The 15,535-nt window shown below is 35.9% G+C and overlaps 1 protein-coding gene across 9 annotated transcripts in view; it reads right to left on the bottom strand.

Annotated features, from left to right (window-relative positions):
• ANKS1B (ankyrin repeat and sterile alpha motif domain containing 1B) overlaps nt 1–15,535 on the bottom strand; it is a 1,183,808-nt gene that overhangs the window by 948,142 nt on the left and 220,131 nt on the right. For all 9 annotated transcript variants that reach the window (XM_007165834.3, XM_028166489.2, XM_057556581.1 and 6 more), the window contains exons 5-8: nt 10,613–10,688; nt 8,128–8,229; nt 3,758–3,871; nt 2,626–2,792 (exon numbers count right to left, since the gene is read on the bottom strand). In XM_007165834.3, coding sequence (XP_007165896.2) covers nt 2,626–2,792; nt 3,758–3,871; nt 8,128–8,229; nt 10,613–10,688 — 459 coding nt within the window. The remainder of the gene's footprint in view (nt 1–2,625; nt 2,793–3,757; nt 3,872–8,127; nt 8,230–10,612; nt 10,689–15,535) is intronic.

The following is a 15,535-nucleotide window of genomic DNA, read 5'->3' as shown; positions in this document are numbered from 1 at the left end:
AGATCTGCCAATTGCCAGCTGAGTCATTTCCCAAATTTGTAACTCCATTGTTAGGATTACTGTGTGGATTAGGTGGCATAAGTCATACAAAGCTTTAGAACAGCAAATAGCAAGCACCTAATAAATGTCAGCTCTTATAATATATATTTGTTGTTTATATGTTAGTCTTGTCTGCACACTGCGATTGAAGGCTTCTTGGGGTAGAAATTTTGAACTCCCTGAAGTCAGAAACCGCATCTCATTATTGCTATTATAAATTCTATAGCTCACAATGTGGTAATGACCATCTATATCAGGTGATCTGTAAGTACTCAATTAAATTTTTTGCATAACTTGAGAGTATAATTCATTTTAAAAACTTGGAAAAACACTTTTGATAAATGGAAACAGATATTCAACAAAACAAGAATGAACCCAAATAAAACACAGGTGTAGAGAAGGTTCTAAGAAATTGCATTACTTTTTAAACATTCAATAACAAGTTTTTATCGTATTCAACTTCTGAAAGGCCACTTCCAATAAAGCCTTTTATGTGTCTAAAATCCTTTAGATTTTTCTCATTTCCTAAAAAATAAATACCAAAATTCTCACCCTGACATTCAAAATCATCCATGGACTGACCTTGACCTATCTTCTAATCTTATCTCCCATTGTCCCCCTTTATAAACTTTATTACTCCAGATAAATAGAACTGCTTGCTCTTACTCATATGTAATGTACCCTCTGCTTTTCTGCCTCATGTAACCTTTAATATTTTGTATGACAATATTTTCAAAGAACTCAATATAAAGTTTGTCACAGGAACAAACAGTGATTGCTTGTATGGAAGTACAACCTTGAATTTTGAACTTAACTTCAACTTATGAGCATTCATTTCTCCCTTACTACTATCACAATAACACTCTTTGACTTACAAAAAATATTGGCCATCATTTCCCCAAATTATGTCACCCTCTCAATGACAAAAACCCCTGCCATCACCACCCAAAAGCTGTAAGTTTGAATTACGTTCTCCAAGCAGATCACGTAGAGCCCAAAGTGCGCAAGATACCAAGTGAATAAAAGAAAAAAAATTAGATCTTCTATTTTACACTTATTCTTTATCCTCTTCATTTGAATTTCTCTTGTAGTATATGCCCCATAATTTATAGCATATATTCTTAGAATAAGTGTGTGTATGTATGTGTACATATATATATATAAAATTATAAATACATTTGGGATGTTTGCTCAAAATTTGTTTACTACTGGTACCTACAACAAGAAAAGTTTAGAAACCACTGGTCTAGAAAATTAGGGCTTTCAGAAAATCTGTGGGTTAAGAAGTAGAGGGCCCGAAGCAGCCACTTAGTGGACCTGAACACCATGTACTGTTTATGTAGGATAAATACGTTTTAATTTCTAACCAACTTTCAAGGAAATGTTGAAATGTAACTGGTTTGTAATTGGAGTTAGCATAGACCTGTTTTAGATTTATTTAAAACAAGGGGTTTTGTCCTAACATTAAAATTACTACAGTAAATATTTCATCAATATAAAAATTTCATTTGGTAAAATCTACAAGTATTTACTTCAGTACATATATAATTAATCATAATTATTCAAAAGAGCTTTTATTGGAGCCAATAATGTGATGTTTTCAAAAGACAGGGCGGCAAAGGAAAAAAAGAAAAAACAGGCCTAGAAGGTAAGACTGGCCATGGACCTAGATAAGCAAATACTATCCTGGGAAACTGTCACTGCTCACATTAAGTAACTAAATGAAGTAAATGTTCTCATAACAGTCACCATACTTAGCAATTTTTTTTTTAGCTTTCATAAATAAAATGACATACTTAACACAATCCACTCTATTATGGGCTTTTGAAGAAAGTGTAATATTTCTATAATAAAATAAGTTCTAAAAGTGAGAAAAGGTTTCATATCATAATAATGCATTTCCTTTAATACCAATGCATCCTATAAATCCTTCCTCTATAGGATAAAAGACAGGTACACAAATCTTGACTTTAATCTGATTGATTCTCTATAGTTTTTCTTGCTATTGTGTTAACATAAAAATCCAAATAAGCAAGAATCTCTAACACATGATTTAAATTCTGAGCTTATAGGTTGCATGCAAATCCATTTGGATTTGCATAAGATTATAGAAATATGCAGGTCAAACTTTCCACAACGTCTCTCACCTATTATCTCTCACTTACAGAGTGGCTGGGGAAGTATATACGCATGGCTCAGCTTTGTCTTTCTTCTTCAAGATGGGGTTAGACTCAGATCATAGAGAAAACAGGGAAAAAAGACAAAAGGAAGGTTTTCTTTTTTCTTTGGAAACCAATATCATTATGCCTAATAAAACTAAAAGAACATAAAGAAACTATGAATTCATGTGTTAAGAGGGTCTAACAGTGAGATCATCAAAATCCATAAGCGATTTATCAAAGCATTTCTTCCCTACACATGCAGTGAGAATGAAACACCAATGAATATCAGGGCAAGAGCAACAGGAAGCTTGACATTTGACACTGGATAAATCTGAAGATAGGATAACGCATAAATCCTATGCCTCTCAGGTACACAACAAACTGGCAAAGACAGACGCATTGTCTTCTTTCCCCCCTTACTTACGACACTCTGGCTTCCATTTTTCCCAAGTTCTTCCTCTGAAATCTTGCTCAAATTATCTAAGTAGTGGTCTGATATTGTGTGGCACAAATCTTCAAAAGAATAATCCTTTTCTTGACAGAGCTTTATTTCATCCAAGAGTTTCGATAATTCTCCAGTCACAGTTTCACCTGTAAGAAGACAGTAAATTTTTCAAAAGTTTCAAGAAAGAATACTGCTAAAACTTGATGTTAAACAATAAAAATATAACTAGTATGGTGCTAGAACTCAAAATATGGCAAACAAGATTAAGTTGTCAGAAAATTTGTTTTACTGAAAGCAAGCTCTAAATCATAACTAGTACAATAATGTTAAAAGACAAAGAGAAATTCCAGTTTTGCCTATTTTTATTCTTTCTCAAAATGGAAATAAGTATTGAAGGTTTACATATATGTAATACATAAAAGCATCTGGAATTACAATTCCTAAGGTTTCATTTACTATAGCATTTAATCTTCAATAGTCTTTTATGGGCATTATACTTCACTGACAGAATTCATTCAACAATTCATTAACAAATTTGAAATGGTGCTGGGAGCCTACTTCCTAGGTTCAATAAAAAGAAATAGAACGTATTTAAACAAATAATTATGTAAGTAATTAATAAATTATGATATAAAGGGACAACAGAAGGAACAGATATATAATCTGCATCAACTGTCAACATGACAATTTTGTAGGCTGCATGCAAATATTCATTTTTTTCTAATTATTCTCAGAAAGGAACTTCATCCCAATAATTCATTCTGAAAAAAACCTAGCAGTTACAATCCAGATATAAATATTTTTATTCTACATTAAAAACATACCTTAGGAAAAAAAAGTCAACTGTGAAATACCCACTCCATTTAAACTTCATGACAGCAGGGATTGCTATATCCTTTGATCACCACTGTATCTCAGGACCAAGAATAGTGCCTGACAAATAGCAGGAGCTCAATAAATGTTGACCGAATAAATGGATAAAATATAGAGTATAACTTATTAGACCTGACATTTTCACAAGTATGAGCCTTTTTGTACATATAGGACAAACATAACAGTTTAGTACATAACAGACAGTATCATTTCAAGGGTTTTACAATTAGCTACTCACTTTTGGTCTTCTGGGAAGGAGACTCAACAGGAGATGATATATGTGTTTCTTGTGTTGTATCTTCCTGTATGTGTGCTTCAAGGACTGTTGATCTTCCCACGTCTTCTAAATATTCTGTGTATATAAGTTTTTGAAATTATATACTTGAATTCATTTATTTTAAAAACTTTAACTTTGTTTTACTTTTGATGGTCATTTTTTCATTTATTTCTTTATATCCTAAGTTTTTAAAGAACTTCAAAAAACCAAACAAACTGAAAGAACTTCATGATGAGCTATTAATTTAAAGCTTTTTAATTAAAACAGAAAAGATGTTTTAGAAGAGACTCACGAATACTTTTTCTGAAAACTAAATTTTTGTCACAACCTTTCCTTAACATCCTCAGTTTCCGTAAATATATCCTACTTGAAGGTATAAAACTCTCTGAATGATGCTTTGAATAGACTTCATCCCTAAACAGGGATATCAAATTCAGATGGATATAATGATCAGTCAGGTAACATACATGAATGAAGTGGGATAAGTTTAATTTATGATGGTGTTGTAATCTTAAGATAAGTACAATTGCATATTGAACTTTAGTTCAATAAAGAAATAATGTTCTTTCCCATTCTTTTTTTTAATTGACATTTATTTAATTTTTTTAATTTCATTTCATTTGGCCGTGCCGCATAGCATGCAGGCTCCTAGTTCTGTGACCAGGGATCAAACCCAGGCCCTGGCAATGAGAGTGCAGAGTCCCAACAACTGGACTGCCAGGGAATTCCCTATTATTGACATTTTACCTTTTTTTTTTTTTTTTTTGTCCCACACTCAGGCTATCTCTCATTTTTCCAATTCTGATGAGGACATAATAATAATAAAACTTAAATATTGCTTACTATGCACCCAGCAGTGTTCTAAGTATTTAATATAAATTAACTCATTTAATCTTCACAAAACTATGACACAAGCACTAGTACTATCTCAGTTTTGTTTTTGTTTTGTTTTTTATATTTATTATTTTTGGCTGTGTTGGGTCTTCGTTTCTGTGCGAGAGCTTTCTCTAGTTGCGGCAAGCGGGGGCCACTCTTCATCGCGGTGCGCGGGCCTCTTCACTATCGCGGCCTCTCTTGTTGCGGAGCACAGGCTCCAGACGCGCAGGCTCAGTAGTTGTGGCTCACGGGCCCAGTTGCTCCACGGCATGTGGGATCTTCCCAGACCAGGGCTTGAACCCGTGTCCCCTGCATTAGCAGGCAGATTCTCAACCACTGCGCCACCTGGGAAGCCCCTATCTCAGTTTTAAAGGTGACAACTAAAGGGGAAGGATTATTAACTTGGCCATGTTCATTCAGCTAATAAGTGGCAAAGCCAGATAGATACAAGAAGCATCTCACTTTTCTCTTAATCATAAAGAAAACAGCATCTGAATGCAGGGATAAATGTCAACTAACATTCAACCTCAATGTAACAAAAAAAAACTGAAAGCCTGCCGAGCCTGGTTAACCAGAGAGGAGATGCCCCATCTAAAGTTCGGCAATGAAGTAAAATGAAAGCCTGCATTTTTTTGAGAAACCAAAACTCTGGGGAGTTAGCTGAAATCCTAGATTTTTAAATGCTGAAAGCTAATTCAATTTTTACAGAAACACAGTGTGAGCCAAAAGTATGTGATCTAAACAAAACATATCTGCTACCCGCCAAAAGGCATTCAGCCCACAGTGGATGGTTTATAGCCTCTGGCTAAGGGGTTAAATCAATACTTGCACTTCTTTATTCAGAAGGAACCCCTTCTTCTTGAAATTCACTTAAGAGACTCTGTGCTATCATGCCAACCACTTTGTTTTCATACTATCCAAATAGTTTCTATGTAACAGCAATTCTACAAGGCAAATTCTAATAGGAAAAGAAAGCAAGTTATGGGGTTTTATCCTGAAAATTTCTGACCCAGGCAGTAATTTTACCTACTATAAATTGTCTTTACTACAATAACAAACTTTTTCATAAGACTTAAAATGTACCAGTGATTTGGGACTTCCTTGGCGGTGCAGTGGTTAAGAATCTGCCAGCCAGGGCTTCCCTGGTGGTGCAGTGATTGAGAATCTGCCTGCCAATGCAAGGGACATGGGTTCGAGCCCTGGTCCGGGAGGATCCCGCGTGCCGCGGAGCAGCTAGGCCCGTGAGCCACAACTGCTGAGCCTGCGCGTCTGGAGCCTGTGCTCCCAACGGGAGAGGCCACGATGGTGGGAGGCCCGCGCGCCGCGATGAGGAGTGGCCCCCGCTTGCCGCAACTAGAGAGAGCCCTCGCACAGAAACGAAGACCCAACACAGCCAAAAATAAAATTAATTAATTAATTAATTAAAAAATTTATAAAAAAAAAAAAAAAGAAAAACAATCTTCCAGCCAATGCAGGGGACACAGGTTCGAGTCCCAGTCCGGGAAGATCTCACATGTTGCGGAGCAACTAAGCCCATGTGCCACAACTACTGAGCCTGTACTCTAGAGCCCGTGAGCCACAACTACTGAGCCCACGAGCCACAATTACTGAAGCCTGAGCACCTAGAGCCCATGCTCCGCAAAAAGAGAAGCCACCGCAATGAGAAGCCCGTGCACCACAACGGAAAGTAGCCCCCACTCCCTGCAACTAGAGGAACCCCGCACACAGCAACGAAAACCCAATGCAGCCATAAATTAATTAATTAATTAATTAAAATAAATAAATAATAAAATAAAATGTACCAGTGATTTGATAACCAGGAATGCAGAGAATATAATGTGTTCACATTCTAAAATTTGACAATAATTTTAAAAATTCAAAGATGTCACAAATACTCCATCACAAATTGGCATACCTAATGAATCTTGACCATTTAAGAGAACAGAGAGTTACTCCCATATAATAACATTTTCATCTAAGTTGAACCAATGCAATATGTTAAAAATGTCTGTAATTTTGTCATGCCCCCTTTTTAGTGGATGACATTTATTTTGCTTCTCCGAAAAGACATATTATGCACAAGTCTCAGTTTTTTTAAAGTTCAGTTAGAGGCAAAAATCCAATATGAAATACAAAGTGCCTAGAAGGGAAAAACTTTTTAAAATATTGTATATCACTCTTTTATTTTTCAGTTTTCATTCAACTTGATTTTAATTTGATTTAATATGAAGAGCCATACTTGTATTCGCCTCTGATTTATCTCTATATGCGCTTGACTTGCAATTAACTTCTTTATTGACAAGAAAATTGTAGGGGTTTGAACTTCCCTGAGAGGTTTCAGAAGTAAAGAAAGAAAAGAACATAATGACCTCCTGTAGTGCATCTATTCTCCTCCCCTCTTTGGCCTTTGTTGACTCCTGTATCTATTATGCATGTCTCCTGCTCAACATGGTTTTAAATCACCTATCTCCTTGCAGGACAAAGCTGCTCTTCAGCTTCTCAAATGATATCCAGTGACACCCATCCCACCTCCCTCTATTACATTCACAGCCAATCTGTAACAACTGTAGGGGATAATCCCCACTGAACAGTGCAGGAGCTAAGTGGAAAGGAAAGAACAAACAACTGGATTTTTAAGGGAACATGCTACATATCAGGCCTAATCACCAAGCAGAAACGGAAAGCACTTAAATCTAAATTTTTCATAAAAGTTTTAGATCAAATGGGGAAGTATGTAATCCTACAAATGAAAAAGTAGTACCTAGATGGTTGTCAAACCTTCAATAGACCTAGTAATTGCAACTAACTACAAATGTACTTAAAATGACCTTTATCAAAACCAAAGGCTGGCAAGACGGAATTGTCTTGTACTACTGGATTTGGTAGGAAATAATCTGTATTCTTTCAACTAAGTACAATTTTGTTGTTGTTAACCCAGCATTTACACACCAGTTCTACCACTTAGAATAGGATATATAAGTTTGAGCAAGTCACTTAGCCTCTTGGAGCTTCAGTTTCCCTCACGTGCAAAAAGAAGAATAACGATATCTGACTTATCTACCTCACAGTTACAGAAAACAGACAAAATAATAGAAAATCCCTGAAAACTCTTAAAGCATTATTCAAGTGTAAGATAATACCTTAGCATCATCACTTTACAGTCCTAATACCTTCAAGTTCATAACTACATATTTATTACTTGTGTTTAATTAAAAACGCTTTTTAATATCACATAAGTAAAACAATTTTAGCTTTTTAAAAATTACTGAGCAGTTGAAAAACCGAAATAAAACATTAAAAGGTAGTAATTATTATTGAGTTTAAAAGTCTACCAGAAAAAAAAGCAAATAATAAGTTCATTCAAAAGTAAATGTTAAAACCCAAGAGAAAACTAGGACAGTTTTAATTTAATCTTAACTGTAACGCAAACTCATCCATCATTCAATACTCTTTACCTTGTAAGAGACTTGCAATCTGGAGAGATTTCTGAGATGGATGTTCTTTCAGAATGTCTAAGACAGTTCTACCTAAGCTATCTTTTATGTTGGCATCAATTCCTGAAAGAAAAAGAAAAACCCACTAGATGTACACAAGTGGGGTATCACTAGAAGATACAGTCAATACATAACTGCTCTAATGTCAAAAGTATACAAGCCAAGCACTTAAGGTGATTTTTTTAAAATTAAGACACACATACACACACACACACACACACACACACACACACACACACGATTTTAGTAAGAAAGAAGGTGGGAGACCACTGATGCCAAAGATTAGGAACATTCTTGATAATGAATTAACTCCTAAAGGGCGCTGATCCATTCATTAATATTGTTTTTTCAAATTATAGCTAGGTTATTATAATTGAGGTTATAGCTAGTTAACTAAATGGTAGACTATCAAGCTGAAAAATATTACTGATTTAGAATTTAAATTCCTGAAGTATAATGGTCATATGATTTTTATATTCTGTATAATATGGTAAAAATAAAAATAATTTACCATGTAAGTAGTATAAGAACAGTCTTAGAATACTTTAGTATTCACAAAAGTTGAAAAAACAGGATTATTTTGAATTATTGTCCAAATACAAAGTCAAATATTTAATATTTATTTAGGCAAGCTTATATTCAATGTCAGCAATACTCATCAAATACCGGGTGAGCAAACTTCTTGAAGTTTGTAACTGAAATACCTTTGGAATTATTTTAATTCTGAAATGTTTATTGTAAAGAGTTTTTATTGTAAAGAGTTTAATGTAGCAAACAGCAAAAAGTTTATAAACTTCACAAATATCTAAGCACAAACAAAGCCAGGTTTCAGGATCTAGCCTCAACAGTTAGTTCATTATAATAAAATTATTAAGTATTTGCTTAAATTTGTATGGCAATGTGTTATCAGCACATATTTAATTGGTTGCCTCATTTATTATATCATTGTGTTACATATCAAAGTTACATATACATGAAATTTTAACTTCACATAAGAACAATCACAATGCAATAGTCTGCCAACACTTTTCATTTAACATTTTTACTGAGGAAAATAAACACACTAAATATAGTTTAAAACACAAAAGACTCAGGTCAATTGTTTACAAGTATAAATTTGTATCCATGCCTTATTTTTTTGAATTTTATTTTATTTATTTTTGTATATAGCAGGTTCTTATTAGTTATCCATTTTATACATATTAATGTATATATGTCAATCCCAATCTCCCAATTCATCACACCACCACCACACCCACCCCCCACCGCTTCCCCTCCTTGGCGTCCATACGTTTGTTCTCTATATCTGTGTCTCCATTTCTGCCCTACAAACTGGTTTATCTGTACCATTTTTCTAGGTTCCACATACATGCGTTAATATACGATATTTGTTTTTCTCTTTCTGACTTACTTCACTCTGTATGACAGTCTCTAGATTCATCCACGTCTCTACAAATGACCCAATTTCGTTCCTTTTTATGGCTGAGTAATATTCCATTGTATATATGTACCACATCTTCTTTATCCATTCGTCTGTCAATGGGCATTTAGGTTGCTTCCATGACCTGGCTATTGTAAATAGTGCAGCAATGAACATTGGGGTGCATGTGTCTTTTTGAATTATGGTTTTCTCTGGGTATATGCCCAGGTGTGGGATTGCTGGGTCATATGGTAATTCTGTTTTTAGTTTTTTAAGGAACCTCCATACTGTTCTGCATAGTGGCTGTATCAATTTACATTCCCACCAACAGTGCACAAGTGTTCCCTTTTCTCCACACCCTCTCCATTATCCATGCCTGTTGATCTTAAAAAAATCTGACCTCAGTTCCAATTTTGTTTCAATCATAATATACATATGGAGATAAATAAGCCTACTTTGTTGTTGCTTCAAAGCTTTCCCTCTAAAAGGTTCCCTTTAAATCACTGCAGCTTACAAACAATAGCTACTCAGTTGATGAAGTAACTAGAAGGAGAACTTACCTTAAGGACAGGGAACTCTAATTTCTGTTTACCATTATTCACAGTATAAAAACCTAGGGAAAGTAGTACGTTCTTTAATAAACCAAGCAATTGTCTTAACTTCATGGGGATCAGTTCCACCCTCCTATAGAAGGCAGAGATTTCCTTTTCTTTTTGGTAGTTTCTATTTTAATGTGATTTAAATGTATAAAATTATAATTTCTAAAAGCTTTTTATTAAAGTATCTACTGAGTAAAGGAAGGTGCACATTTTTATCAGTTTTTTTTCCTAAACACTGAGGCTCAATTCTACATGGTATGAATACCTACCTGCAATTTAGAGTGAAGGTAAGAAATAAGGGTGATTGTCAAGAAAAAAAAAAAAAAGTGTCATTTTCCTTTGTCTACTCCTGAAATACAAATAGTTTTTTGCAAGATAAGCCCCATGGAGAATCAAGATAAGTTCCATGGAGAATCATGATAGTTACCTGTTTCTAACAGAACTCGCACAACATCTACCTTTCCAAACAAAGCTGCTTCGTGAAGTGCGCTCCCTTTTTCTGTCTGGAAAAAAAAAAAAAAAAGAAGGAAAAAGAAGCACAGTTGCATTAGGAATGCTTAGGTTAAAAAATTCTGTCATTTTATGTATTCATACGTATTCTCTGTAATCTTAGCACTCTGACAGAAAGGTAGTGTGAAATAAAAAAGAGATTCTAGAAACAAAACCCAAAAGCTTGAATTTGTGAAACACCTCTGCTTCTGTGTAGCCATCTGACCTTGTTACGTTGGTAAGCCACTCACCTTCTCTTAGTTCTCAAATATAAAGTAAGAGTACTAATGCCTACCTCACGAGGCTTTTGTGAATATTCAATAAGTTCACTCAGTTCAGCATGCATTAATACCAACTCTATACCAAGAATAGTTGAGGGATGTTCTGAGGTATGGAAATATGACCCTGGCCCTTGTATATTTACATTCTATCTGAGGAAACAGATGTACAAATAAATATTAATGGTAAATGAAATCTAAACAATTTAACGTGGCTTACAAAACCTGGACAATCTTCTCCTTGCTTTCCTTTCCATATTCTCTCTTGCCCATCCCAACTCTCCCCAGACCTTCTACCTTATTTATGCTCCAAGCATACTAAACTTTTTTCTATTAGTGTCATTCTCTGTGTTCTTCTGTAAGGATCTCAAAAGCTGGTCTGGCAGGATCTAACTCCTAGCCCTCTTTATCTCGCCATCACCTATACCACCAGCTCTCAGTCTTCAGCATGAATCAGTTCTGGGTGCCACCGTGAGAAGTTCTGATTCAGTAGCCTGGGATGAGGCCCACAAATTTCCATTTCTAACAAGTTCCCAGGTAATAATAAGGGTCTAGGGAGTACAATTGAGAACCACAGACCTACACTACATGTCAAATCTTCATTTTAATATAATTTCACTCAGGAAGATACTGCTTGCCCCTAAAGTCCAGCACTTTTCCTGTGTGTTCCACATCAATCTAATCTTCCACATCATAGCACTTATAGTACTACATTATAATGTTATGTGATTATCTATTCCCTTTAATAAACTGTAAGTTTAGTAGAAATGTAGACCACATCTATTTTTTTCATCATGGTATCACCAATGCCTAGAAAAAAGTACCTCAAAAATGTAGACATTTAAGAATTATTTTGAGGGCAAAAGGTAGAAGGAGGTAGGAACATAACATAGAAGACAAGAATTTGTGAGTATTGCAGGAAGAGATTGGTTTCTGCCTTGAGGAAGATCAAGGAAGATTTCAAAGAGGAAGCTTTTTCAGCTATACATTAAAAAAAATTTTTTTCCTCTCAAAAATTTAAAAATGTCTACCAGGTCCTTAGTATGTGCACATGTCTCTGTGTGTTAAACTGAATAGTGTCATTATGGCAACTTTGTCCTCTTGTACTAAAGTAATCTCTAGTATGGGATTTTCAGCTCAATACAAAAAAGAAATATCACTATAAAATAATATATAATGTAAAAATGTTTTTAATTAATAAAATCTTATTGTATAATTAACCCAGTAAAAAATGGTTTATAAATGCATTGTTGAGGAGGCTTGAGGACCACTGAAGATCTGTCAACGTGATCTGAATTTATTGCCAAAAAGGCATAACTGAAATGCACTTGATTTATAATTTTCTGGATATGATATGTATAGACACTAATAAAAATGGAAATAAAATAATTTATAAATATATATAGCACTATACGGAAGGAAATGAAACTGTAGAAACTTATGCATCTCCTTAAAACAATGTTTCAATGTGTGGCATAAAAAGTTAATATTTTTCCACTCCCTAAAAAATATCCCTTGAAATAATCTAATTCTTCTCACTCTCATTCTATGTCTTTCAACCAACTTTCTTACTACTAATTTGATTTCCTTCAAATTTTCACAAAAGTTTGGACTTAATGTTAGAAAAACCCTTCCTGGAATAGCACGCCTTAAAATTCTGAAAAACTAAACAATATTTTAAATATAGAGATGAAAAGGAAAATGGAATTCCTCAGAGCCTGGGGAAGGGAATGAGGGACAGAAGGTATGAATCCAGGCATTGACACTGGAAGAAGAATTTGTTCAAGGAAGTCTACCAATCCCTGATAGATTTAACCAAGGTGGGACTGGGCTTAACCAAGGTAGGACTGGAAGGGGAGCAGGAGCCAAAGTCTGAAGCCCAAGCAAGCTGAGAGGATAGATCAAGGACTCCTACAAAAATTAAAACCCCCAAAGAACAACAGCCTCAGTAAAAAAAATAAAATAACAATTAAAAACTTGTTAAAAAAATCTGTTGCAGAGAGGAAAAGTAAGGTTTTAGCTCTAAACAGATTAGAATGACAGAAATAAATCCCATTGCTCTAAGAATTCCTAACCACAATTCTGTCCTCACAAGGGTTTGAGGCCAAAGTTAACACAATCTCTGTGCCCCTCAGAGCCAAAAATGTAGAATAAAGTGATTTGGGTTCGTAGTACCAGAGGTAGACATAAATGCTTAGCAGAAGCAGATATAAATCCTCTCTGAAAAAATACACTTTAGGGGCTTCCCTGGTGGTGCAGTGGTTGAGAATCTGCCTGCCAATGCAGGGGACACGGGTTTGAGCCCTGGTCTGGGAAGATCCCGCATCCCGCGGAGCAACTAGGCCCGTGAGCCACACCTACTGAGCCTGCGCGTCTGGAGCCTGTGCTCTGCAACAAGAGAGGCTGCGATAGTAAGAGGTCCACGCACTGCGATGAAGAGTGGCCCCCAGTTGCCGCAACTAGAAAAAGCCCTAGCACAGAAACGAAGACCCAACACAGCCATAAATAAATAAATAAATAAAATTAAAAAAAAAATACACTTTAAACTCAGGCCTCCAAGAGTTCCAAGAGTTAAAGCTCTAAAAAACACAAATTCAAATTTAGAAACCACTGAACATGAAAGAAAATAAGCCACTATGAGTAAGAAATAGTAGAAACAAAAAGAAGATAATGGACTTCCCTGGTGGTGCAGTAGTTAAGAATCCACCTGTACAGTACAGTCCAACTATACTTTTGTTTGTACTGTCCAACAGTACAGTCCAACTATACTTTCGGACTGTAAAAATTAGTCAGTCTTTCCAAACCCATGGTTGATGTAATTAGCTTCTTTGGTAAGAGAATGTGAGAATTGTCAAAATGGAATGGATCGTTCTCATAAACTTAAGGGAAACAGTGGAGCCAGGAACTATTTACTGCTATCCCAGTATTATCACAAATAGTATAAAATTTAAATAGGTCAAATTTATATACCTTTCCTTTTCAAAATATAGGTTAATTCCATAATATTTTGTAATTTATCATCCCCTACCTTGAGTCAGCATCTACTATTCTCATTCAAATTACTTACTACCATTCTGTTCACCTCAGCACTCTCCCCCAAATCCACAATCCATAATTGGCCAAACCTTGAAAAACTGTGTTCTCATGAAATAATATTTAGTCTAAAACATTCTACAAGCAAGTGGAATGTATACAAAGAACTAACACTAGGACTTCCCTGGTGAAGCAGTGGTTAAGAATCTGCCTGCCAATCAATGTAGGGGACATGAGTTTGATCCCTGGTCTGGGAAGATCCCACATGCCGCGGAGCAACTAGATCCGTGCACCACAACTACTGACCCTGCACTCTAGAGCCCGCGAGCCACAACTTCTGAGCCCACATGCCACAACTACTGAAGCCCGCATGCCCTAGAGCCCACGCGCCACAACTACTGAGCCTGCGTGCTGCAACTACTGAAGCCCGCGCGCCTAGAGCCCATGCTCCGCAACAAGAGAAGCCACTGCAATAAGAAGCCCGCACACTACAACGAAGAGTAGCACCCGCTCACTGCAACTAGAGAAAGCCTGCACACAGCAACAAAGACCCAACACAGCCAAAATAAATAAATAAATAAATAAGAAGGCAGTCTTAGGAGAGAGCTGACACTGGCTGTGGATGCAGGAGCAAATGGGCCCATGGACCTCGGTGTCCCTAAAAAAAAAAAAAAAAAAAAAGAAATAACACTAAAATTGGTGAACCCAAATTTGGGGCCTGCTTTTCCAATGGATCAAATTTCTCCATTTCTTTAAAATTAATCATTTAAAATAAACATAGTTTCTGAATAGACAATTATGCAGTTGGTAATATAGTAACACTTCAATATTTATCCAGTAAACACATATGAAGCACTCACAATGTGTTAGCACCTTTCAGGGAAAAAACAAAAACAAAAAAAAAACCCCAATCACAATTAGTGATGAAAACAGCTTAGTGAGAAGAAATGACATGATATATATCTTAATGCTGAATTGCTGATAAAAGCAAAAGAAATTCTCTCTCCGATTGGAAATGGCTATTAAAGGTAAGCCTCAGTAGCACCAAAACTGAGAAAAACAAATGGTAGGAAAAAGGGAGAGGATATAGAAAAGAATGTTCCTTTTTTTTTTTTTTTTTTTTTTAAATTTATGGATAGGCTGCTTTGACCTTGGGATTCTTTTTTTTTTTTAATGTATTTAATTAATTTATTTTTTTTTGGCTGTGTTGGGTCTTTGTTTCTGTGCGAGGGCTTTCTCTAGTTGCGGCAAGCGGGGGCCACTCTTCATCGTGGTGCGTGGGTCTCTCGTTATCGCGGCCTCTCTTGTTGCAGAGCACAGGCTCCAGACGTGCAGGCTCAGTAGGTGTGGCTCACGGGCCTAGTTGCTCCACGGGATGCGGGATCTTCCCAGACCAGGGCTCGAACCCGTGTCCCCTGCATTGGCAGGCAGATTCTCAACCACTGCGCCACCAGGGAAGCCCAAATGCTCCTATTTTTAAGCCCTGGGTTTTAGCTTCCTTTTTGGTTTGGCTGTATGTATTTCCCTGATACACGAAAGCTCAATTGTGC

The sequence above is a fragment of the Balaenoptera acutorostrata genome, chromosome 11, assembly GCF_949987535.1.
Source record: "Balaenoptera acutorostrata chromosome 11, mBalAcu1.1, whole genome shotgun sequence".
Taxonomy (NCBI): domain Eukaryota; kingdom Metazoa; phylum Chordata; class Mammalia; order Artiodactyla; family Balaenopteridae; genus Balaenoptera; species Balaenoptera acutorostrata.
This window is presented reverse-complemented; position numbering and strand designations above follow the sequence as displayed.